This window comes from Lepidochelys kempii, chromosome 11 (genome assembly GCF_965140265.1).
Source record: "Lepidochelys kempii isolate rLepKem1 chromosome 11, rLepKem1.hap2, whole genome shotgun sequence".
Classification (NCBI taxonomy): Eukaryota; Metazoa; Chordata; order Testudines; family Cheloniidae; genus Lepidochelys; species Lepidochelys kempii.
This window is the reverse complement of record NC_133266.1, coordinates 31803542-31830749: the sequence shown is the minus strand read 5'-3', so window position 1 is coordinate 31830749 and position 27208 is coordinate 31803542. Positions and strand designations below refer to the sequence as shown.

At 42.8% G+C, this 27208-nt stretch overlaps 1 protein-coding gene across 1 annotated transcript in view; it reads right to left on the bottom strand.

The window, feature by feature from the left end:
- PKP4 (plakophilin 4) overlaps positions 1-27208 on the bottom strand; it is a 242515-nt gene that overhangs the window by 155578 nt on the left and 59729 nt on the right. Inside the window, exon 2 of the mRNA XM_073305536.1 lies at positions 24778-24911. Coding sequence (XP_073161637.1) covers positions 24778-24906 — 129 coding nt within the window. The 5' untranslated portion in view covers positions 24907-24911. The remainder of the gene's footprint in view (positions 1-24777; positions 24912-27208) is intronic.

Here is a 27208-nt window from a genome sequence, read left to right as displayed (position 1 = left end):
ACTACTATAACTAAACATAAGGGTACTAATAAATTACACTAACAATGAATTGTATGTAATAAAATCCCAGAGAAAATGGACATAAACAGTGTGAGGTAAATCACCACAAGAATGCTCTGACTCTAGCCATTGGCAGTAGGAAGGAACTGAGTGGAGGGTTTGGGGTGGTGCTGCCCTTAAATAGCTAGGGGAGGGGCTACAGCCCTGGGGTGCAAGTGCTGCCCCTACAAGTATTACTAGGCAAAGTTCTCTGACTTCGGTATGCTGGGCACACGCATAGCTGAATGGAATACAAGTCTGCAATAAATTAACAGACGAAACAGTTACATTGGGGCTGCATTTTCCCTACTCTGATCCTTAGTGTTTTGTGAAGCTAAACTTGGATGAAAAGCAATTTAAGAATTATTTCCTTACTGAAGACTTTTGTACATGTATATACAAAAGAGGAAGGTAGGATAAAGCATGGAGTTTCCACTATAATCAGTGTAACAGGGAAATGATTTGCTATGAAAATTATTCAAATAAGATTAAATACCTTAAGGAAAATGCTATGAACATTTATGAATAATTTTGTCCATATAGAGACATATTTAGTATTTCTAGGTCCCTCACAGCACATTTACTATACAAAAGATGGTGAAAAATTATTTTCTTATCTATACAGATGAGCAATTATAACTGAAGGCAACAGCAAAGAAACTGATAGAATCAAAATCTGAAACTGCTGGAACTGCTTTTCTTCTAGAGTCAATCATGCTTGTACTGTTCTCAGTATTATTAAAAATCTTAAACTACTGCCAGGGGAAAGCTTTTTTCTGAAAATTTTTCCTCTCCAAAAACGATCACTGAAAAGCAAGAAATTCAATGCTGAGTGATCCAGTCATCTGTTTAATCTTGCTGAGTCAGCAACAATTCATTTAAAATCCTATAGCATAACATTTGCATGTGCAAAGAAGTGATTCCACAGATCTATAATTTCATTCAGAGCAGCAGTTGGCAACTAGCTGCCTTTCAATTTCAAAAGAAATTACAATTTTGAAAGGCATCATCATAACAGGGGATTTAAGTAATGACTTGATATTGACAATAAAAAGAGAAATGCAATATCTTCAAATGTGAATGAAAGGAACAGTTAACATAGAACCACAATTGAGAAACCTCTATCCAAGTCTCTTGAAATTGTATCCCAGAGGAAAAAAGATAAACCAACAAACATTCTAGTACATAGTTTTATGTAAATCCAGCTTCGGTACTTTCCTGATGATACCCCTCCCCATCAAAGTATGTAAACTTTAAAACTCTTTTGAAAGCATATTTGTGGTTTTCTTTTAATATCTCCAATTTCACAAGAGTAAAATAAATATTCGAAAGCTATGATTTGTTTGTTCCAGTTTCTCCAGAACTATGCACTTTTAAAGATCTTAATTACGCTGCAGACATTTTGAATGTTCCACACTAAGCATTATTATTGTAATATCAGAAATTAGACACCACTATAATTTCCCCTGACGTCTGTAAACATTCCCTCCATAGGGACTAAGGGCTTGTCTACACTACAAAATTAGTAGTAGTAGTAACTTAAATTAAGTCAACCTACAGTCACCGCAGCAACTAAATCAGTCCACATGGCCCTCCTTCAGCCGGTGGTATGTGTCCTTCCTGGAATGCTTGCACTGACTGAAGCAGGATATTGTGTGGTCACTGATAGTGTGGGAAACCAGTTGATGTGCGAGGCACACAACTGGAGCTCCCTGCCCTGGGACTGACTGCTAGAGCTGAAATGTGAAATCGTAGCAGCCAAGAACATCAATTTCACAGCTGGTAGGCTCCCTGCTGTGAAATTGAACCTATCACTGGGCTCAGGACTTTGGAGGTAAGCTCCGGGGCAGGGTGGGAGGACTCTAGTTGTCAGCCCCATGCAGTACTGACTGCCAACAGGTGATGTAAGTAATGCATTGTCTACATGGACACAGTGTTGCCCTAACTACATTGACCAAAGCACTATGCCTCTTGCAAAGGTGGAGTTGTAAGGTGGCATAGTTTGTTTCATGGTAGATTCGCTCCTGAATCACGTTAAACAAATTAACTACTTTCACTATTTCTTCTTCAATGGTTAAATAAAAATAGTCAAGGTGTGACAGCTTTAACTATTTTAAAGATAGAAACCCATTGTAAATGAGAATGTTTACTTAGTAAAAGGGAGTTAAGCAGTAGCAAATAGTGTGTAGCAGTCTCGGTTTAAGTGGAATAAAGTAAATAATTGCACTGGAAAATGTTCAGTTCTTGGCTTTTTGCCCTATAGGAAGGGTGTTTAATTACTGACACTGGCATACCTATAACAACAGAAAACTGAATTCCAAAAATTCCTACATTTAGATTTGTAAGATCCCTACTTTTAACAGTTCTAAGAAAGAGGAAAGACCGTTTTCTCTCTCTCATTTCTTTCCAATTCACTCTGTTGTGCTCAAGTACTACAGTGTATTCAGGAAAATTGGCTGTTATACTGAAGCTTGTGTGCTTTAATAGCTACACAAACCATAAGATGTCAGATTTCTTGCTTTGATCAGAAGACTATTATTCATATAGTTTAACATTTAACATGCTTTCCTTTAATAAAAGTAGGAGAATGGTATATTTCTACATTTATTTAAAAGAGGCTAAAACCTCTCTTTATTTGCTCCCCATAAAACAAACCAAGGTATGGAGATTATAATATATGCATTTCACACAAGTACCTGGTATCAATCCACTGTAGACAATAACATAGTCCTAAACTTAATATAGATAAATCAAGCATTATTGCTTTAAAAATATGAAAATGTTTTTATAATTGGATCTGGAAGTTTTCAAAATGTTAACTTCCTCAATGTGCACAAATCCACATTATAACTATTCAAGCATAATTAAGACTGCATTCATAGTTTTTAGCTTAAGTGAGATGTAAATCCTTTTATTAGGCATGAAAACAAATAATCAAAATTAAACCACTTTATTCAAAGAGATTTAATTTTGTGAAAGTTACAAGAAAATTTATTCATTGTTTAGGATTCCAAAATTATTAAAAATTACGTTGTGAAGTTTTCAGTACTTGTGTGTAAATGCTTCTCTGGAAACTCACCTATCTTACAAATGACTTTGCTTTTACTTCCAAAAGTTTAGGTAGATATAGATTATTGCAGATTGGTAGCTCTGCTATAGTTAATGTTATGTAAGGGATGAGTCTCTCCTGTGAGCGGCTCCAGCCAACCCACAAATGAAGAACTGGTCCTGGGACTCCCAAACCACAGGAGGAACAGCAGCTCGGTCTGCTCATCATCACTCCAGGGCTTGGAATGCTCTCCAGCCTGAAGGTGGCAACTTCCCAGGTCTTAGCCTGCTCCAGCCTTGTTCCCAGTCCTGCTCTTGCCGCTACTCTGCTTCTAGTCCTACTCCAGCCTGCTCTTGATGCTACTCTGTACCTAGTCCTGCTCCAGCCCCACTCTGGACTTCTGATTCCAGCTCTGACCACTAGGCCTGACTGCGCCAACACCAACCACTAGGCCTAACCATCTCCATCCCAGTTTGAGAAGTTGAGCATTTCTTACAGTTAAAAGATGACTATTTTAAGTACTCTAAAATCCACATCTTATTCAGTTTGTCTCAAAGTTTGCTGTGCCTCGTAGGGGTGCAGGATAGGGTTAGTGGTCCAAATTTGGAGTCATTTGAGCAAAGAGTTCCTGAGATACGATCCCTCTGCTGCAGCCACTGAACTTCAGGAAGACCCATGTACTGTGTATTTGAGTCCCTGGCAGCTTTCAGAGAATCTGTGCTGTGCATTAGGTGTTCTATGCATACATTATAAAGGGGCTCCTTTTGAAGCATTAAAGGTAGTAAACCTCACAATGAAACCTCAATGGCCTTTTTTAAGCAAAGCCTCCATATGCCAGTAACACACATAACAGCACTTTATCCTAACTAATGTTACAGTAGAGTTTGGGGAACAGAGCACATGAGCACTGTAGGAAAAATCTAACATCTTCTCTTTGTTAAGGCAATGCTCTGATTTAGGTCAGGTGTAGCAAAGAGACGTTACACCTGGCCTATCCAAACACTGAGCCTACTCCACATAACCCACCCAGACTTCCTAAAAGTTACCACCTTTTCACTCTTTCCCAGAGAGTTATTTATGGCACCCCCCTTTCTAAGCCCTGGAAGCCACAGTCAAATATGCCAACAAACTGCTGACAATTACCGTGGCAACCGGATCCCAGTGTGCACAGCTGCTAATACAACCTACAGAATTCAGTACTGAAATGAGACCTACTTGATTCCCCTGAAGGTACACATGCACCTCTTCTCATATCACAATGAAAACTAAATTCCTCCACCACTTAACACAGTTACCCCTAACAGCTGGAGTGTATGCAGATAAATGATGGACTTCAAATCCGTGGAATTTAACATGCTCACACCTTTTCAGAATCCTTCTTCTCTACTTATTATTTCCCCACCCCTACTGAACCATTCCTAGTACCTTTTGCTAGTGCTGGAGGTAGAGCTAAGATTGTATTGTGGGTTTGGTGTGTACCTTCACTCATATCAGAGGTTTTCAGAGGTTTGAGTGTAGCTGGACTCAACATTCTAGAAAGGTAAGTCAGACTGCTGGGCAATTGTAATTTCGCTTCAGTGAAGTTTTTGGGCAATGTTGATAAATGCAAATTGGAAAATATAATCCCAACTATACATATAAAATGATGGGGGTCTAAATTAGCTGTTACCACTCAAGAAAGAGTTCTTGGAGCCATTGTGGACAATTCTCTGAAAACATCCACTCAATGTGCAGCGGCAGTCAAAAAAGCGAACACAATGTTGGGAATCATTAAGAAAGGGATAGATAATAAGACAGAAAATATCATATTGCCTCTATATAAATCCATGGCACGCCCACATCTTGAATACTGCGTACAGATGTGGTCACCCCATCACAAAAAAGCTATACTGGAATTGGGAAAAGGTTCAGAAAAGGGCAACAAAAATTATTAGGGGTTTGGAACGGCTGCCATCTGAGGAGAGATTAATAAGACTGGGATTTATTATCTTGGAAAAGAGACGACAATGGGGGGGAGGGGACCTGAGAGGTCTATAAAATCATTATTCATGTGGAGAAAGTAAATAAGGAAGTGTTATTTACTTCTCATAACACAAGAACTAGGGGCCACCAAATGAAATTAATAGGCAATAGGTTTAAAAAAAAGAAAAGAAAGTATTTCTTCATACAATGCACAGTCAGCTTGTGGAACTCTTTGCCAGAGGATGTTGTGAAGGCCAAGACTATAACAGGGTTCAAAAAAGAACTAGATAAATTCATGGATTGGCCCATCAATGGCTATTAGCCAGGATGGGCAGGGATGGTGTCACTAGGTTGTGTTTGCCAGAAGCTGGGAATGGGCAACAGGATGGATCACTTGATGATACCTGTTCTGTTCATTCCCTCTGGGGCACCTGGCATTGGCCGCTGTCAGAAGACAGGATACTGGGCTAGATGGACCCTTTAAGGTGCAGGATAGAAATCCTTCTGCCATGGACCCACGAAAGCCTACCGGACCATAGATCTCCTCTATTACACACCCTACCAGTTGCATAGTAAGAAAGCTCCTGTCCTTGCAGAAGTTCTTGTAGTTCCAAAGGTCCTCAGGGGCTCTTACACACTTTTTGCCATCTACAGAAAGAAGTTAGAGAAGGACAAATCTTGAAGCTCCTAAACACTGCAAGGAAAGAAATCATTCTGCTAGTTCCTAAATTCCACAGTGTTAAGGACAGAAGATGGTTTAAAAATGAACAAACCCTGCAGAACCTCCTAAATTTCACAGAACAGTTGCGATGATGGGAGGCTTTTGCTTTTGGAGAATTTTACACTTCTTTTCTCTAATACTGAGTAAGGACCCTTAATCCTCTTCATAATCCAGAGGAGCATCTTAGTGCTATGACATCCTTAAGCTATCAAAATGAAGGGTTAGTAACCTTAGTTCAAGCCCCATGATTTGGCTGTTATGAATTCTTCTTTAAAAAAATTAAGTTTTTGTATGTCCCATCTGAACTGCTGAGGTGGGAGCAGCAGGAGAGACTAGAGACACAATCTCAAAATGTTCCCCATTTTCAGAAGACTGCTGCTTGATGCTCTTCAGGAATGGCACAGAGATTTTACTACTCCTAGAAAGGAGCAGTAAATTATGAGTATGAGTGAGTACTGCAGCAGGAAGGCAGCATTTGTGACCTCTTGGCACCAACTGTCAGAGGGCACAGGAGGTGCACAAAGTTTTACAGGAATCCCCTGGGTCAGATATATGCATAATAATTCACTAAAGTGTGGCATGTGAGGTTTCTACCGAGAGCCAGTGATCACAGTCACTGTGAAATGTATGTATGGATACTATCTAAGGAATTATGCATCTATATTTAAAGTTATATTTTATGACAGATAACAAGGAGGTGACCTGTCTTGGCAAGGTCCTATCAAGTAGGGGGTAACACAGACTTATTTCCCTGTCTAGTCATTGTGTATCCCAGTGTATGCCTCATCCTATACTGAGCCAGATGTTGATTAAAGAAACTGAAATCTACAAGAAAGGAGTAGACAGGAAAAAACCACCAGCGGGGGGATATCCTCTTTATGAATAAGGACAATGAATTGTTCTGATATACCTGTGGATGAGAACAGGCACCTGGGATCTTTCACCAAGGAAACAAGCAGACAGCGTGACTTGTCTCATGAGTGGAAGATCATAGCCAAGCCTGGACTTCGGGTGAGCATTGCACTATAAGACAAGAAAGTAAAGTAAGTTTAGGTTCTAGAATGTGGGTTATGATTTTATGGCATATGTAAAATTTGTTTCCAATACTTCTACTTGCTATCACTTGAATATTTGTACTTTGGGATTTTTTTTTTATATTTATATACATATTTTCCAAAATACCAGATTCATCACAGTACACAAAATAAGTAAAGAGGGCTAGGACAAAGTGAGGGAATGGAAAGCAACATATCTATCTTCAGGATCTACATTAATCACAGACCTCTAAAAAGTTAACCAGAATTGTTTTGAATTTTTTGAATGTTCTCCTTCTGCAGAATGCCAGTATTCATTAGCTGCAAGGTCAGCCATATCACTAAGCCAGGCATCACTGTTAGGTGGGGATCGACTTTTCCATTTTTGCAGGATTTATTTTTTAGTAATTAAAGCTGCAAGTTGGAACCACACCACCTTGTTATCAGGTAACTTCCAGGTATCAGGAATACAGCCAAGAATAAAACTTAAGGCGGGAGGGCCCCAACATAGCATCCAATATAAAATTGGTCCTTTCACCCACCTCATATCAGAAATTCTTCATAGAGCGGCACTCCCCAAACATATCAGCCAATATAGCACCAAGGGAGTTACATTTTGAACAGTGGCCAGCATTTGAAGCCCATTAGCCTACATCTCTGGTCTATAGCTGGTTTAACATTAGATACAATTGTATTCCATTGGGAGATTGGAGATTCCATTGGACATAAAGATTTGGCTACATGACTATTCCAAGCAACATTCAAATTATCAATCTTTGGCAGAGATTTTTTGACCAGAAAGTCATAAAAGGATTCTGCTAACTGAGTAAATCCAAATTTCCTCCAAAATAATAAAAGTTCTGGAGGTTCTGGTGTTCCTGGTGCATCTGGTTTAAATACATTTGTAAGTAAATGGTCAAATTGGAGGTATTTCCATGCTCTGGAGCAGGGCAAGCCAATTTGTTGCTGAAGATCTACAAATGGTTTAAAATGATCATTGTCAATTAACTGACAGTCATAATACCTCTCTCCTGCCAATCCCTCCACATCAAGGTTTTGCCACTGATTTTATGGACAGGATTGTTCCATAGGACCGCCTCTACATAGAAGAATGGATGGAAGCAGAACTTTCTTGCCAAGTTTGACCAAGCTTGTCTCACAGCTGTTATTGTGGGAGCTCAGGAGCCATCAGATCTAAAATAATTAAATCCTATAATGCCTGAAAGGGATTCTCATTCAATTCTCATTCAATCTGAACCCAAAATGGTGTTTGTGTGGTCATATCTAACAGCCAAAATGATGCCTGGCTTAATAAAAAGGAGAAATGATAATTTTCCAGGTTGAGAAAACACAATCCTCCCAGAGATGGTGGGAGCTGTAATTTGTTCAGATCCAGTTTAGGTTTCTTACCTGTGCATGAAAGGAATGCTCTGAAATTATTGTGGACTTTCTTAAAATAAATTTGAAGAACACAGAAAATTGTGGGAAGGATATTAATTTTCAGTACACTAATTTTACTCCACAAATGGAGTTAAACTTCACCTCCCCAAATTGTTAGCCACTAGGGCTGGCTACCATTGGTTCTACACTTATCTTAGGAATGTCCTGAATATTATTGTGAATATTCCTAAATATTTTATGCAAGAGGATTGCCAGTAAAAGGCCCAATTTGAGAAAAGGCCTTTGTGGTCATACTTATTAATGACTAAGATTTTTGATTTACCCCAATTAATTTTATATCCTGAGAGGTGTCCAAACTTATTAATAGTGGTTAGATGGTTAGGAATGGTAGTCTTGGGCTTGGATATAAATACAAGATCATATTCAATAATCCAGGTGTAAAGTTTCAGAGAACTTTTTGTAAATTTCAGTTGGGAACCCATTTGTGCCAGGAGTCTTTCCAACCTTGTTTTCTTTTATAGCCTGAGTAAGTTCTGCTTTTTCTATGAGGCAAATAAAAATTCCTTCTGAGAGTCAGAGATTGTAGCACAGACAATCCACTAAAAAATTATCTCGGGCATCTTTAACTGATTCCTCTTCTGCTAAACATAAATTTGAATAAAACTGCTGAAATTGTTCTTTTAATATCAAACTGTGTTGTATATAATTTATTGCTACTATCATGAATAGCAGCAATATTACTTCTCTTAGCCTTTTGCTTAAGTCTATATACCAACAGTTTGCCAGCTCTCACCAGATTCCCACTACTTGTGCTTCAAACAGAATAAAACAAACTCAGCCTTTTGGAACAAAAGTTCATTGATTTCATATCTTAGATTGGTGAGGGTTCTGAGTTTCTCTGGGAGGGGGCAGAAGCATAGCCTACATCCAAGTTCTTAGTTTCTTCTGCAAGGGTATCAATTCTGTGCTCTCTCCATTTCTTTTTAAAGGTGGCATAAAAGATTATACGGCCTCTGAGGAAGGCTGTAAAGGCTTCCCGAAGGATGGCAGCTGATGAAACAGTGGAGCATTTGTTTTACAAAAAAATTTTTTTAACTACTGCTGGATAGAGTTAACAAATGATATATCAAACAGCAGAGAAGTATTTAATCTCCACATCTTTGTTGGTATTGCATACCCTTGAGGGCCTAAAAGACATATGTACATACGGCCATACTGGGTCAGACCAAAGGCCCATCTAGCCCAGTATCCTGTCTTCCCACAGTAGCCAGTGCCAGGTGCCCTAGAGAGAATGATCATCAAGTGATCCATTCCCTGTCGCTCATTCCAGCTTCTGGCAACCAGAGGCTAGGGACACCATCCTTGCCCAATCCTGGCTAATAGCCATTGATGGACCTATCCTCCATGAATTTATCAAGTTCTTTTTTGAACAGAAGCATGGTCAGATATAACAATAGTATCAATGTCACCAATCAGTGACAGAATTTATCAAGTCTTGTGACCTAAGTTCTCTCTAAGCTGTATGGCTGCGCAGCAGCCTATTAAGCACTGCACAGGCGCTCAGGGCTGTGGCGGGGAGAGATGCCTCTCCCCCAACCTTGTCCTGCCACCTCTCCGTGCCGGCCCTGGCCTGGCCCTGTCATCAGAGACTCGGGGAGTCTTCTCGCCATGCCTTAGAACTGGGGCAGCCTGCACCCCAAACCCCTCATTCCCTGCCCCACCCCAGAGCCCACACTCCCAGGCAGAGCCCTCATCTCCCCGCACACCCCAACCCTCTGCCCCAGCCCTGAGCCCCCTCCCACACTCCAAACCCCTCAGCCCCACCCCCACCAGATGAATTTTGTTATGGGCACCAATATGGAGGTGATGTGTCAAACATCAACTCCATATTGGTGCACCTAAAATTCATTATGCACATGCGTGGGAAAAATTAGAGGGAACACTGCTTGTGACACTAAGAAATAGTCCAATCTTGAATATGTTGAAGAATCTCTGTATTGTGTTAAATTATATTGTTTTCACTATAAACATATCTAAGTGCTGCATGTTAAGCAGAGTGGTAATCTGAGAAGAAACTGGTAAAATGGGTTTCTTTAGGAGCAGCAAATCTGAATATTGCTAGTTTCCAGTGGAACACAGGCTGGACACTTCAATGAGATGCTCGGAGGGCTCAGGGGTTGGAGTGTGCCTGTTGCTACCTTGTAGAGAAACAGCAGGGCATGTGTAGACCTAGAGGGGAGTCCTTGTATTGTCTGTGGCTGGAGGAGTTGGGAGCTGACCCTCCCAGTAGGCAAAGACAAGGCTTCCTCATGCTAAAAGACAGGTTGTAGGGAGGAGCTTAACAATCTTTGGAACCTCTGGAAAGTATCACATTCTTTGGAAGCTCAAAAGGGGGCCCATCTGAATTTTATATTTAAAAAAAAACCTCAACACGTTAGCAAAGTCACAGTCTCAGGACTCAAATCCAGTGCCATCTAAATGAAAGGAGTTGCAGCATTACCATTAAACTCACTTTTACAGAGAGAGTATTTACAGGCCCTGACTGACCACTTGAAGAAAAAACTTAGAGAAATAAGAGAAATAAGGCCTCTCAGCCCTTGGCTCTCAGGGCACCTTCTAAACTTATGAACCTGCCTTTCCTTCCTCTGGCAATAGTACACTGCAAAGTTTAGGAGCTCCACAGGAAAGCTTGCTCTCCCCCTAGCTCCAGTACCCCATACTCCACAGTGCCTAACTCTTTAATTTCCCTTCCCCCCAGTATCTTTGATTATAGAGGCTTCCCTAATTATTCTATAGTTAAGGTTGAGTTTGGTTTTTCAGATAAAGCAAGGTTTAAATCCCCTGAAGTATGAAAACAAGTGTTCATCATAATCTACAACCCTCTCTCAACGATTTAAGTTTCCGTACAGTTAAAAAGCTAATTGTTCAGTAGCTAAGTCATTTTGGAGTTCAAAGGATTTAACTGATTTTTAGAAAAGGCTTTGTTTATATGCTCAAAACTTAGGAATACGAAATACTAAACAAAATCTCTTGCACAGACTAGTTTAAACAGTTAAATAATGCTAAAAGACAGTTACCGTTTCCGTAACTGGTGTTCTTCGAGAGGTGTTGCTCATGTCTATTCCACAATAGGTGTGCGTGCTCGCCATGTGCACTGGTGCTGCAAATTTTTCCCCTAGCAGTACCCGTAGGGGAGTGCTCCTAGTGACCCCTGGAGTGGCGGCTCCATGGCACGGTATAAGGGGCACTGTCCACTCCCCCCATCCTCAGTTCCTTCTTGCCAGACAACTCTGACAGAGGGTGGGATGTGGAATAGACATGAGAAACATATCTCAAAGAACACCAGTTACGGAAAAGGTAACTCTCTTTTCTTCTTTGAGTGATTGCTCATATGTATTCCACAATAGGTGATTCCAAGCTATATCTGTTGGAGGTGGGTAGGAGTTCACAAATTCCCAGGACGGAGGACAGCCCTGCCGAACCTGGTGTCATCCCTGGTTTGGTGAACGATCGCATAGTGCAAGGTGAACGTATGAACTGAAGACCACATGGTGGCCCTACAAGTGTCCTGGATGGGCACGTGGGCCACGAAGGAAGCACGAGGCCTGTGCTTGAGTCAAGTGTGCCCTCACAATGGGTGGCAGGGGGACACCCACTAGCTCATAACAGGAGTGGATGCACAAAGTGATCTGATTGGAAAGCTGCTGAGTGGAAATTGGCTGGCCCCTTGTGCGCTCAGCCGAGGCGACGAATAGTTGTGAGAACTTTCTGAACGGCTTGGTCCACTTGAGCTAGAAAGCCAGAGCCCGATGCACATCGAGCGTGTGGAGGCGGCGCTCCTCACTGGACGCATAAGACTTGGGGTGGAGGACCGGGAGAAAAAATGTCCTGACCTGTGTGGTAGGCGGAGACCACCTTCGGGAAGAACGCAGGGTGTGGGCGGAGCTGGACCGTGTCCTTATGAAAGACTGCACGGTGGCTTGGAGGTCAGGGCCCTGAGCTCTGACACGCCTGGCTGACGTGATTGCAACCAGGAAGGCCACCTTCCACGAGAGGCGAGACCAGGAGCACGTGGCCAGTGGTTCAAACGGGGGCCCCGTGAGACAAGCCAACACCAGGTTTAGGTCCCACTGTGGGACCGGGGATCTAGAATATGGAAAAAGACGGTCCAAACCCTTAAGGAACTGTCCAGTCATAGCATGGGAAAATACTGTGTGCCCTGGCACCAGCGGATGGAAGGCCGATATGGCTGCCAGGTGCACCTTGACTGACGAGGGCGACAGGCCCTGGGCCCTCAGATGGAAGAGGTAATCAAGGATAAGCTGGATCGGGGCGGCCACCGGGGAGACACCCTAGTCCGCCGCCCAGCTAGAGAACTGAGACCACTTTGCCAAATAAGCATGGCGAGTGGAGGATCGCCTACTTTCAAGAAGACGCGCTGAACCTGTTCTGAGCACGTCCTTTCCTCTCCACCTAACCACTGAGCAGCCACGCTGTGAGGTGAAGTGCCACTAGGTTGGGATGGAGGAAGTGGTCCTGGTCCTGAGAGAGCAGGTCCGGGCAGAGCGGCAATGGCTATGGCGGAGCTACCGCCAGGCCCGTGAGGGTCCCATACCAATGCTGCCTGGGCCACGCCAGGGCAATCAGGAGGACCCAGGCCTTGTCCATCTTTATCTTCTCCAGGACCCTGCTGATTAGAGGGAAAGGGGGAAAGGCATAGAGAAGCCAGCCTGACCATGACAGGAAAAAGGCATCGGAGATAGCGCCCCTCCCCAGACCCGTCCTGGAGCAGAACTGGGGGCATCGCCGGTTCTGCCGAGTCGTGAATAGGCCCACCTGGGGTGTTCCCTACCTTTGGAAGGGCCAGTGGGCCATTTCCAGGTGGAGGGACCACTCGTGTTGCAAGGAAAAGTCCCTGCTCAAGCTATCTGCCCTCTCGTTCCAGGAGCCTGGTAAGTGGAAGGCCTTCAGGTGGTTGTTGTGGGCTATACAGAAGTCCCACAGTCTGACGACGTCATGGAAGAGGGCCGAGGATTGGGCCCCGCCTTGTCTGTTGATATAGAACACTGAGGCCGTGTTGTCCGTGAGGACCCTGACTACCTTGCCCTCCATGTGCGAGAGGAAGGCTATGCACTCCAGCCACACCACCCTGAGCTCCTTGATGTTTATATGTAGAGTCAGGTCTTGAGCCGACTGTAGGCTTTGCGTCTGAAAGTTCCCCACATGGGCTCCCCAACCGAGATCCAACGCCAGCCCCAATGACGGGGCCCTGTCCCTGAATGGGAACCCTTGAAGCATGTTGTTTGGGGCGGACCATCACCATAGTGAGGTGATCACAGAGTCCGGCACAGTGAGGACCCTGTCCAACCAGAGCTGGAGGGGCCTCATCCTGAGTCTGGCATGATGGACCACGTACATACACGCTGACATGTGACCCAAGAGTTGCAGGCAAACCCTGGCTATTGTCACCAGGAACCTTGTGATTGAGTCAACGGGACCTTTCAGGGTGTCGAATCTGTCTGGTGGGAGAAAGACCCTGGCCGACACTTCATTCAGGAGCACCCCAATAAACTCTATGCATTGGACTGGGACTCACGTGGACTTGGTGTTGTTTACCAACAGGCCCAAAACAGTGCATGTGGACAGGAGGAGTGCCACGTGATCCTTTACCTGTGACCAGGAGGTGCCCTTGACAAGCCAATTGTCCAGATAGGGAAATATCTGGACCCCCCGCTGTCTGAGGTAGGCCGCTACCACCGACATGCATTTTGTAAACCGTGAATTGGTAATGATTCTGTCCCACCACGAAATGGAGGAGGCGCCTATGCCCCTTGAATATGTGGATGTGGAAGTACTCATCCTGTTGATCGAGGGCAGTGTACCAGTCCCCAGCATCCAGGGAGGGGATGATGGAGGCCAGGGAAACCAGGCAGAACTTGAGTTTCACCATGTTCTGGTTCAGACCTCGCAGGGCCAGGATGAGCCTGAGCCCCCCTTTGGCCTTCGGGATAAGGAAATAACGGGAGTAATGCCCATTGCCCATGAACTCCTCGGGCACCGCCTCTATCATTCCTAGTCCTAGGAGCCACCCCACCCCCTGCTCGAGCAGAGCTTTGTGCGAGGGGTCCCCCAAGAGGGACAGGGGTGGGGCATGGTTGGGTGGGGAGGAAGTAAACTGGAGGGTGTAAGCCTGGGAGATGGTGTGGCAGACCCATCGGTCGAAGGTTAGCCACGACCATTCCAGGAGGAAAGCACACAACCAGTTGGAGAAGGGTAGCTTTATTGGGGGTGGATCCCTGGTGAGGACTGGCAGGGTGCCCCCGAGCATCCCATCAAAAACACCTTTTCCCCACCTGCTTACCCTTGGAGGATCCAGGCTCGGGGGGCAGGCCGAGACTGCCTCTGAGGGCGCCTCTTATAGTCCCTCTTCTTCTTATGCGTGGCCTCATACTTCGGGAGGGCGGCCTGGGCAGGAGTCTGCTGTGGCTTGAACTTAGGTTTTGCTGGAGATGGAACATAGAGGCCCAGAGTTTGGAGGGTCGTGCGGGAGTCTTTCATGCATGCAGCCTTGTATCTGTTTCCTCTGCGAACAGAGCTTTCCTGTCAAATGGGAGATCATGCATGGAAGACTGTGCCTCGCTGGACAGCCCAGAGAGCAGGAGCCTTTGCCCTGATTGGCTCTCCACAGGCCCTTGCTGATTGTCTGATTGGTTTGCTCAGCCTCTCTGGCCTGTTCTAGCCCTTTTTCTCATGCAGCTGCTAGGGCATCCCTGCAGGCAGCCTTGGATGCTGCGGACATGGCCACACCATCAATGCCTGTCTCATGGACACCGCGGAGGCCATTGATGGTGTGGCCATGTCCGCAGCATCCAAGGCTGCCTGCAGGGATGCCCTAGCAGCTGCTGCCCCTTCCTCCACTAGCACCTTGAACTCCTTCCTGTCGCGCTCCTGGAGGGAGTCCCCCAACTTGGGCAACTGCCCCACTACAGGCTCCCTGCCCCACTCCATGAGAAAAAGGGCTAGAACAGGCCAGAGAGGCTGAGCAAACCAATCAGACAATCAGCAAGGGCCTGTGGAGAGCCAATCAGGGCAAAGGGAGAGGCAGCCAATCAGGGCCGGGATGGGCCCTATATAAAGGCTGCCTAGCAAAGGAGAGAGCAGTCTCTCCCTGACTAGCAAGGGAGGAGGACTGACTTCTGAGTCAAGGAGGTAGCACCTTGGCTAGATCAGTGCTGGGCAGGCTCAGGGGAGCAGAGGAGAGCTCTGCCCTGGTTATCTGCCAGGCTTCAGCCCCTGCTAGAAAAGGGTCGAGAAGGTGCATGGGGCCAAAGGGGAAGTGGCCCAGGGAAGATAGGTGGACAAGAGGGGAGAGAAGGAGGGCAGAGAGAGGCTACCACTAGAGGGTCCCTGTATTGGGACCCAGAGTAGCGGGTGGGCCTGAGTCCCCCACTTCCCCCCCTGCACTGCACCTGGCCCCAGAGGAGTGTGGCCGAGACAGACTGCAACTTGCCCCTGAGGTGATGGGCTAGTCTTTGGGGTTGTGGTTGGCCACTGAGGCAGCTGCAAACTGAAGGACTGCTTTCCCCCGCCCCAGAAGGGGGTGAGAATGGAGTAGTGGGCACTGCCAGAGGGCAGCGTCCTGAAGTGGACACTGCCGAGCGGGGAGCAAGGCGGTTCCCAGAGCAGACCAGACAACGGGCGAGTACTTGTATACTCACCCAGCGCCCAACTCCCTGGTGATCGAGTCGGTCAACCACAGGGAACAGCAGGGTCAGTCAGCCCCGACCCCAAAGTAGCTCAAAGATGCTCGGAGAATAATTAAACATGGGGGAGGCCTCATTTCTTGGAAGACAGGATTAGGCAGATAAATAGATCAGCAAACTGAAAACAATGTTTGTGCTAACTAAGACAGGTAAATGGGTCAGTGAGCTAAGAGACAGAATGTCTGAACTAGCTAAGGCCTTGGCTACACTTGCAAGTTAGAGTACATTAAATCAGCTCCGGAAGCCCTAACTCCTGAGGTGTCCACACTCGCAAGGCACTTAAAGCGCCTGGACTATGCAGCTGGAGCTCTCTGGTAATCCACCTCCATGAGAAGCATAGAGCTTGCTGCACCCCAGCTGAAATGCCCGGGTGTCAGTGTGGACGACGTGTTGCATTACTGCGCTGTGACTGGCCTCTGGAAATGTCCCATAATCTGTTGAAGTCAAGTGGCTACTCTTGTCACTGTTTTGAACAGCTGACACTCTCTGGCCCCCCAAAACAGTCTCTCCCCCCACATACACACAACACACTCCCTGTCACATTTCACCCCTAGCCCCCCATTTGAAAAGCATGCTGTAATCACTCGCACACTGGGATAGCTACCAAATGCACTACTCTCTGTGGCGTTGCAAGAGCTGCTAATGTGGCCACACCACTGCGCTTGCAGCTGACAGTGTAAACACACGGCAGCGCTTTCCCTGCTGCTGTCTCTGAGGGCTGGTTTAGCTCCCGGCACTCTACATCTGCAAGTGTAGCCATGCCCTAAGATAAGAGGAGGGAATACCCAGGGAAACATTACAAAGAACAAAATAACGGACAGATAAATGACGAATGTAAAGATGAGGTAAAGAGTAGATCGAACATGGGCAGTGCATGTATAAATACCCCTGCTGGAGGCCTTGTGGTCCTACCACACCCTGCCCCAGGAAAGGAGCAGTGAAGGTGGGTCCTCCAGGCAATGCAAGAATGGCTGCAGGGAAACAGACAAAGCACAGCAGGCTCAGTTAAAAGAAGCTGCAGGGCTTGAGCTAGTCAGTTCCTGGCTGGGACCAGAGGAGCAAGAATGGGTGCTTGTTGCTGGTCACAGGAGCTCAAGAACAAGCTTAATCAGAAGGAAGATTCTGGAGATACTTGCATGTAGCAAGGAAGGAGAGGATTTGAGAACTTCAGTCCTGAGGTCAGGGTGAAGAGAAGGGGCAAGAGGGGAAAAGGCCCAGGGAATAGCAGCAGCAACCATGTAAAAGGAAGCAGTACGTGGCTGCTGTGTGTAGGGTTCCTGGGCTGGGACCCAGAGCAGTGGGGAGGCCTGAGTCCCCCCATTGGCAAAGTTGCCAAAGCCCTGAGAAGGGGACAAGTTTAGTTTAGAAGCCCAAGCACAGGGCTGGAATTTAAAGGCTCAGGAATGGGGCTGAAGACACTGCAAAGGGACCTGGAGGCACTGTACTATATCAGGGCAGGCATGGACTTAAAGCTAACCCAGAAGGGGCTGAGAACTGAGCCCAGGGATAGGGGTAAAGACATTAATATGGGCATAGGGACAGGCTTTGTCTCCATGCCCTGTTGAACCTTTTACCCCAGAAGCAGTTCATCCATCCATTCACTTATTAACTGAGTGACTTAGCTGGAGGGCTGAGCCACTGAAGTCCCCCCGAGGAGGGAAACAGGGGGCACTGAGAGCAGAGAAAGGAAATAGTGCACTATTGCACCCAGCTGACAGGAGATGCTCTCGAGGCAACTATGTACCACCACAAAATGCAATAAGCTGTGTAGATGTATATATAAATGAAGAGAGTTTCTTGTAACTTTGGATCTGTGACGTATCCTGCATCCACCCCCTACATTGGAGTCTGATCAACTCAGCATAGAGCTGCCATATGCCACATAAAGATACGAGTGACAAGCCTGGAGTCAAACTCAGTTCTTGGAAAGCTGAGTGGAAAGAGGTTTTGGAGGGAATTCATACAATATACAGAGCCCAGATTACTGAGGAAAGGAAGTAGGATATTTGTAAAACAGGATATGCTGTTTTGCAGAGCTTCAAGTTCTTCACTGCTGAGCTTAGGAACTCCATAAGGTAGACACTTTCCCAAACAGTGCTCTTCCTAATACTCACCGAAGTAGCGCTCCTCTCCTGCTCATCTCAGATGTATGTAGGAGGTGAGCCCATCTGTGGATCTTGGGAAGTTCACAGAAAATAGGGAATGAGCCCAGCAAGGAGCTGAATTGACAGGGGTATATGTGTATATGGGATATAAAGTTTTCTATGAAAGACATATGGTCTATCAGGAAGACTGATAAGGTGGCAAGCTGCAGAATGACTGGCCAATGGAGCTTCAAAACTCTGCAGAAGCAAGGTCTTTGTTGCACCAGAGTTTATGGTCTCTGCAAAGCAAACACTTACAAGCTACTTTCTAAGATCATTGGCATGGCATCTTCACAACTGTGCACCTCCTAATGTTTTTTCATATGATATTGTTAATCCCATATACTAACTGTAACATGAAATGAATGTTTAGGTAAATTAACTGATCATCCCCAAATCATTTTTTTCCTAATTTTGTTGTTGCATTGTATTTTCATAAGAGTATACTAATTACTTCACAAACTTTAGTTTTACATTAATGAAGTTTGTTTGGGAATACAGCATGGCTCCAGTTCTATTCCCAATTAAGTTGGTGCAATTTTCATTTAAATTAGTGGGCGCTGCACCTACATAATGGACGACAGAATTCAACCCCAAATATCTTAATTTAATAAGAGAGAAAGATAACACATTTTTTACTTATAGCAGAACAAAAACATCTGAAGCCACAAAATGGATTTAGTTCCCATTTGTTTTTCTTATATCTAATGATTACAAAGCAGAAGCAATTATTGAAATTTTGAGGAGGTAACAAATCAGTTATTCCAGATAAATAATCTGTACACCAATTTATGGCAGACTGAATTTGTATCAGGGTCCAAAATATGTGGGTTTAGAAGTAAGCACTGACAAAACCTTAATAAGTGTGGTGATAAATATCCTATGAAATAGTAGTCAAGTTTAGCTGTGCATGGGAAACCCACATATATAAGTTTCACTAAAAAGTAAAAATGAACAAATACACAATAGTATTTTATTTTGGGGTATCCAAATACAGAAGAGGATCATACAAAACTGTATAGAATTAGTATAGTACACATTTTTTACAATGAGAAAACTACTGTTCAATCTGCACTCTTCCATATAAATAGAACAAAAAACCCCCAGTGAAATACATGATTAACCCAATGAATGGGAATGCAAGGAGACCATAATCTCTGTCAAGACCTAGCCTTATAAACCTAGAACATACAAAGCAATCTTTCAATGCCATATCAAAAGCTATATGATGGCTGATAATTGAGTTTGCCTTCTTTTTTAAAATTCTTCCCTGTTCTTTAGAACTGATTTACATTAAATGAAATTTAGTGTTCACTTTGGCTACATTCTTCCATATTCAATAGACATTCTTTCAAACGGAAGTGTTTCCATATCTCTAATCACTCTCAATTCTTGAGTATTTCTTGTTCTTTTTTGCCTTCAGATGAGGAATCCAGAACTGAGCACAGTATCCAAACAAGGATTACCACTGATTTATATCATCTCATAACATTGTCAGTTATTTTATATCCTATTCTTATATATTTTAACATATGCTTTATCACCATTGAGCATGTTTTCACTGAACTGTCCACAAGGAAACCAGAACTTGTACCTGAGTAGTTTCAGTTAATTTAGAATCAGTCACAGAGTGGGTTCTCAATGCTTTACAGAAGTGGTCCCAGAGCAAACAAACATGTATTCAGGACACAATACTAAACAAAACAAAACTGAAACCCCCAAAACTTCAAGAAAATTTAAATAAGTCTGCCACTTCATCATACACATATCTCCACCCACCATATGCTACGGTGATATGAATTTGTTAAACTACAGAACCATGTAACAAACTGAACTTAACATGCATCTTAGACCACATCAGTATTCCTACTAATCCATCTTTGTAAGAATTACTAATTTTTCAAACCTCAGAGCATCTTCAAAAGCTGCCATTAAAAATGAACAAAAAGAACTGGTCACAGAAATGGGCTTCTTTTTCCCCCTCTTCAAATGCAAAATGCTTTCCCCAAGTTAGTGATGTGAGATCCTGAATGGTAATACTGAGTCCTCTAACAGTGACAAGTTGACCATCCAATATCTTGTGACCCAAGAGGTTGACAACATGAGGCTTAAAGCAATTAAAAAAACCCAAATCCCCCACATCTATTCATACAAAGTATTTTTCAGGAAATAATACAATTTAAATTAAATTAGTCTAAATGGGTTGGATAATTTAGCATGCCAAAGCCAAAGTTCTCCAGAGCCAAGGGCTCCTCGGGTTGACATATTTAAGGCACATCCATTTCATAGCCAATAGTACACAAGGAAGCAATGTGACCAGCATCATATCTAACTGCCTTTGACTTCCCTAACCTAATGGATAGGGTACCATTTTATAGTTAGGTGAACTGAAGGTCGCATTTCAGTGTGACAGCAACTGAGACTTGAACCCACAACCTGCAGCATTTTAATCTACATCCTCAACAACTCAGCTACCTCATCTCCAAATAAGTTATTTTCATTCACTGATCTCTAGTTTTGAGTCATGTGTCTTCCTCATGGTTCCAGAATTTCCAGTTTTTAGAATGTCTTCAATGATAGCACTGTTTGGGGAAGGATTTATACTTGTGTGCACCAGTATCCAAATATAATTATTGGGCAAGTTAGATAATGTTGTGGCAGCCTCATATCACTTTCCCTGCTTTAATGTTTTTTTAAGTGCATTATGTCCTCCTGAAAGGTATAGGTCTGGCAGCTCTAAAAACTGAAGTTGGTTTATTCACAGAGCAGGCACAGACAGCAGCAGTGCAAACTTCTCCACAGGGTTCTGCTAATGGGCATCAAATGTAACAAAGACAATGGTTCTCAAACCATGGGTCGGGACCCCAAAGTGCAACATGACCCATTTTAATGGGGGTAACCAGGGCTGGCATTAGACCCAGCCGAGCCCCACCACCCAGCGCTGAAGCCCAAGCCCCACTGCCAGGGACTGAAGCTGAAGCCCAAAGGCTTCAGCCCTGGGTGGTGGAGCTCAGGTTTCAGATCCCCTCATCCAGGGCTGAAGCCCTCAGGCTTTGGCTTTGGCTTCAACCCCCCACAGGTAGCAGGTCTTGGGCTTGGGCTCAGGCTTTGGTTCCCCTTCTTGGAGTCATTTAGTAATTTTTGTTGTCAGAAGGAGTTTGCGGGGAATGAAATTTGAGAACCGCTGGACTAGGATCACCTCTAAGGCTGAGAATGTAGTTTATTTTCCAGGCCCACACAGCCTTCTGCCTTTTTTCTAGCAAAATATTTATTAAACTTGCACTTGGGTTAAGACAAACAAACAGGTGAGCTGAAAACAATAGTATTAATTTTAATTTTGCTGGTTGAGGATTTGTAAGGTGGTACCTGTCCTCTAAGAACTGGACTGAGATCACCTTGGCATTACACATAGATCACTAGATAACCACTAAATGGCACAATTAACATCGGGTTCCTACTATTCTGGGTTGGATTAGAACCATCAGCCTAGAGGTAGAAAACGCCATAACACAAACAACTTCAATGCAAATTGAATGGACATTTTTCTGATTTCATTTAAATAAATTTGTAAGTCAAAGTTTATTCTGCTCAGACTAGGAATATGTACTGGAAGTATGCGGTGGGATGACTTCTCCCTGTGGCACAGTACAGGAAAAACTTCAGAATTAAACAATGAAGATTGCTTTAACGCAGCCAATTTCTTGAAAGCAGCTACAGAACTTGAGGTGCGTTTATATTCAGTTTACATCATCACTGCCATACATTCTCTTTTTTTTTTTTTGTCCTTTTGCTTCTCCCTCTTTTCCAAACCAACTGAGTAGGATGACAACTGTGGGGGCGGGGGGGGAGGAGAAATGGCAGGAAACCTTGTAGAGACATATGTCAACCAAACCAAAAGAAATTCTGAGTTAAAACGGCTCTGGCATCATAATCTCAAAATTGTTTGCATAGGTATTGCAATTTGCAAAACATGGATTTTTGGAACAATGAGTGATATTCTTCATTTTACATCTTCTCCCTAGCACTCTAAGAGCAAAGGATTAATATTAACATGGGACAAACTATGACAACTGTTATGATAATTATTTGGATTCAAAGTTCTTAAATTGAATTGCATACTGAGGGGTTTTTTTTTTTATACAAAAATATTTTAATAAAGCTATCAAAAATCTACTTCTTTCGGAGAAGAAAGATTTCTAGGTTGCATTTTGTAAGTATAAATCCACACTAGAGGGCTGTCTGCCTTGCAGGTATCAGTTCCTGTAACCAATTACTGCGTTTATTAATGTTAGCATTGTTTCAGTTCTGTATTCAAGTTAAAAGGTTTTCTTAAAAAAATAAAACAAAACACACCCTTGTTTTTTTCAAAATGCTAATTCAAACTTATGCTGAACTTGATTTCAAACAAGCAAAATATTATATTCTGGAAACCTTGACTTTTATAGAAGAGTAGACAAAACCTTAACAAGAACAATGCATGATGATAAATATGAGATGTTTAAAGGAAAAACAGCATTCACATTTTTAATATTTATCTAAACTATGAATTTCAAAGCAAATCACTAGCTCAAACAGTTAAAACCATCCTCTCAAAAAATGAAGTTAATATGACAAAACAAGACACTCACAAGAAGTCTGAACAAATCTGTTGTCTGCAAATTACTGAAACATTCCTGCACAACTACATTAGGAACACGTATGGTTTTTATAGTCAAAGTTTTCCATTAGCTTTTTTGCCAAATTTCAAATCTGATTTACAAAAAAGATTTCAGGGTACAAATAAAATGGGTACAGATTACTATACTATTTCCCTTGATTGCGGATAAATGAACACGTATCCTGCTTGTTCAGATTCTGACATGTACACTGTTGAGGTTTACATTTTCTGGGGGAATTCTGTGCTAAAAATTCTGCACATAATATTTTAAAATTCTGAATATTTTATTTGTCAAAATAACACAAAATAATCATGCCAGTTTCAATTATTTTGGTAATTTATTTCAAAATACCGGTCAGCAAGTATGTCTGCAACAATACAGACAAAAAAGATTCAAAAAATGTTTTTTGGCAAATAGATCCTTACTAGGCATACTAATACAGAATTTTGAGTAATAATTCATTTAAACTACAATACACATCCTGCAGAATCAGTGCTAAGGTTTGGGGAAGTTAGGGGTAACAGAGGAGCTGAGGGAGAAGGAAATAATTGCTGGGAAGGAACCTAGAAGTGAACCTGGAAACAGACTGACAGAGCCAGAAGGGTACCCAGAAGTCACCTACTACAAAACAGGCCCAATAAAGTAACAAAACGTCACTAGCCGTCACCTAAGGCCCCCAACTAAAACCTCTCCAACGCATCATCAAGGATCTGCAACCTATCCTGAAGGACGATCCCTCACTCTCACAGACCTTGGGAGACAGGCCAGTCCTCGCTTACAGACAGCCCCCCAACCTGAGGCAAACACTCACCAGCAACTACACACCACACAACAAAAACACCAATCCAGGAACCAAACCCTGCAACCAACCCCGGCGCAAACTCTGTCCACATATCTATTCAAGGGACACCATCATAGGACCTAACCACATCAGCCACACCATCAGGGGCTCATTCACCTATGTGATATATGCCATCATGTGCCAGCAATGCCCCTCTGCCATGTACACTGGCCAAACCGGACAGTCTCTACACAAAAGAATAAATGGTCACAAATCTGACACCAGGAAACATAACATTAAAAAACCAGTAGGAGAACACTTCAATCTCCCTGGTCACTCAATAACAGACTTAAAAGTGGCAATTCTTCAACAAAAAAACTTCAAAAACGGACTCAAACGTGAAGCTGCAGAACTGGAATTAATGTGCAAACTGGATACCATCAGATTAGGCCTGAATAGAGACTGGGAGTGGTTGGGTCATTACAAAAGCTAAACTTAATTTCCCACATACTAATTTCTCCCTCCTGTTACTCACAACTTTTTGTCAACAGTCTGTAATGGGCCACTCTCTTACAACTTCAAAAGTTATTTTTTCTCCCTTGGTATCCTGCTTTTAATTGATTTATCTCGTTAGACTGACCTCAGACTTGGTAAAGCAACCCCCCCTTCCCATGTGCCCTTGCACCCCCCTTCCATTCAGCCCCTGGCTCAATGCGGTCACTCCACTAGCTCCTGTGCCCCTGCCCCAGTCTGTACCCCGCCCTAGCCCTTTTGAACCCAAGTCTATGTGACTCCCCCCCCCCCCCCCCCCCAGCAACCCCATGTGGCCAGCTCTGTCCATCCCCCCTCACCCGGCCCTGAAGGCATGTTGCTGTGAGAAAAGCAGTCTCTGCTCTCTCCCCCTCTCTGTGGCTGGCTGCTTTGGCTCGTGAGCCAGCTGCCCTCTCTTCTAGCACCACAGCAGCCCTGCAGGGCAAATGGGGTAACTGAAGCGCCTCTCCAGCAGAATGTATTATTCTGGATAGAAAAAAAAATTTTTGTGGGGCACATAAATTGTGTGTGCCCGGTGGAGCAGAAGTCCCCCACGAGTAGGAAAAGAAACATCTTTTAGAAATTCTTGAGTTGGAATGGATCAAGGAAACAAAACATAAACGAAGAGTAGAACATGCTTAATTCTGAAAAGCACAGTATACTTCTGAACTGATACAGAAGAAAATAAAAATACCTGCTCTTTTACAGAAGCTAGAATGGTAGTGGCAGTAGTCTCTGGCTCCATGCCTGGGCCTGTGGAGGTTTCCTGGGTGGTCTGCTGCAGCCCCTCCTCCACTAATGGGGTCTGTTCAGGAGCTGGCATATTGCCTACAACCAAACAACATTTAACTAGTTAATATTTTCAGCTGGCGGTGTTTAAGTAAATGCAAGTCTTCTGGCATAGACTTTACTTCTGTAGGTTTCTTTCAGGCTTTTTGTCAAAGGTTTAACATGAAAAACCTAGAGAATTTTTCACATTCTGACTATCTGCATGTATTGCTATCAACACTGTGCTTCTCTACCAATTTTAAACTGGAATGTTGTGATGTTAGGTCACAAAGAAAACATTTCAGACAAAGCTTTAAAAAGTGCTTTAAAATGCTTAGAAAAATACTGCTTTATGGTACCAAGTAGAGAGAGCCAATGCAAGCAATTTTTATTATCAAATAAATGCTGAACAGCTAAAGTTAACATCAAACAAGTATAGGACCATTGGAAATTTAATCACACTTGCACTTTTCAACACTGAATAATAATAAAAAGCAGCATGTTCCAAGAGTATTTTACAACTACAAAGTACTACTCACAGGGCTCTTTAATTATTAATGAATAATTAATGCACACATTTTGCAAAAAGAAAAACTGCAAATTTCTCTTTGCAAATTAGGTGAATTGCCCAAGGCCTATACACAGTGAGACCGTGTAGCATAGCTGGGATTAGAACTCAAAAATTCTAAGCCTCATGATCAATGGAACGGTATGGTCTAAAAGGCTGAAGACAAAAAAGATACTATTAAGGAATGAGAATTATATTTTTTTAGTTAAAAAAGTTAATCAGTATGAACAGTACCAAAGTAAGCATCCAGTAACACACCATAAATAAAACGTTAAATGTACAGGAGACATATCATTCAAGAAATCAACTTTTATAAGTAAATGTTCTAAATAATCAATATATATTGCTGTGCCATCTGCATATGGTGCTCCCATCTTCCTTCACAAGCAAGAACAACAACAACAAAAAGAAGTGAGAATTAACTTGCTGAATTCTTTTCCAGAGCAAACAAGGTTTTATGCATAGTTGTATTAATACCCTGCATTCTTATAGCTCCTTCTAGTCTAGGCTCTCAGAATGCTTTACAAACATTTAATGAATTAAACCTCAACCACCACCCTATATAAAGGTAGATAAATATCTTCATTTTTTACAGAGGACAAACCTTGGGCTTCATAAAAAAACTTGCGGCAGTGCCAGGCACTGATCACAATACTCCTGAATTCCTGGTCAGTTTTTAATCACATCATCTCTCTCTTGCCTGCTGATTCAACCTTTAACTCTTGCTTAAAGGAAAAAGGATTATCTATGCAAGACTGTGTAAGTAAGGTATAAGAAATGGCAAATGTGTACAAGCAGCATACTTTTAGTGTATAACCCTCAAAAGTTTTTTTTTCCTTTAAGAGGCGCGTTTTAGTTAATGTGCAAGTTAACTCTTGTGAAATGTTAGTTTTAACTGGACAGATATAGATTCTGAATGTGGTTTTTTCCTTCGCTTTGTAATCCTTGTAGAATTTGCACTTTTGAAAGAACCATTTTTCACTTTTAAATAACTATTCCTAAATGCATCCTCTTAAATTGTATGCATTCCCTATACTTGACTACCAACTGTAGGACAGAAGAGTATCTTGTCCAAGATAAACTTTCACAAATGTATGAACTAGATTCTGTGATTTTAAAAAAACCTTAAAGAAATTAAAATAATTAAGAAAAATTAGAAGAGAAAGATGTGGAAAGTAGAAATGTAAAACCGAAGACTTTTAAACTTTTTATATGATACTAATCTGCTTCTGGTGAAACAGAATACTTTTGCTTACCTTTTCAAGTTTAGAAAAAAGCCAGAAACATTAGTACATGATGGTCTTTAATATTGTATGTAGCAACTTCCACAGAAGTTAAAGTTCTAGAAGTGCTTTAACTAAAACCATGTAGAAACTAACTAAAATAATCTGGATTGTTTAAAAGTAAAAACAGATATTAACGGTATTTACAGCAATGGTAACGTAACGCATCTAAACTGAAGTAACATCAGAAGTTGAAATGAAGATGGGATGAGTGGGGAAAAACATGTTACATATATGCACTATATTTTATTATAGTATTATATTCTTTGGCAATAAGAAACAAAGAAGGGATTGCTGCTTGAAGCGAATTAGTATAGACCGAAGTGTTTTGTAATCAGATTAAAGAACAATTGTTGTTGCACTATTTTTATTGTATTCATTGTTTTTCTATGCTGAAAGTGTCAGTACAGAAAAAAGGGAATACTACTATAGTGTTTCAGTTCCCATTGATACTGTGTGAGTTGCCAACATCAAATGTTAAAAAGTCATGAGTAAAACCCAAATAA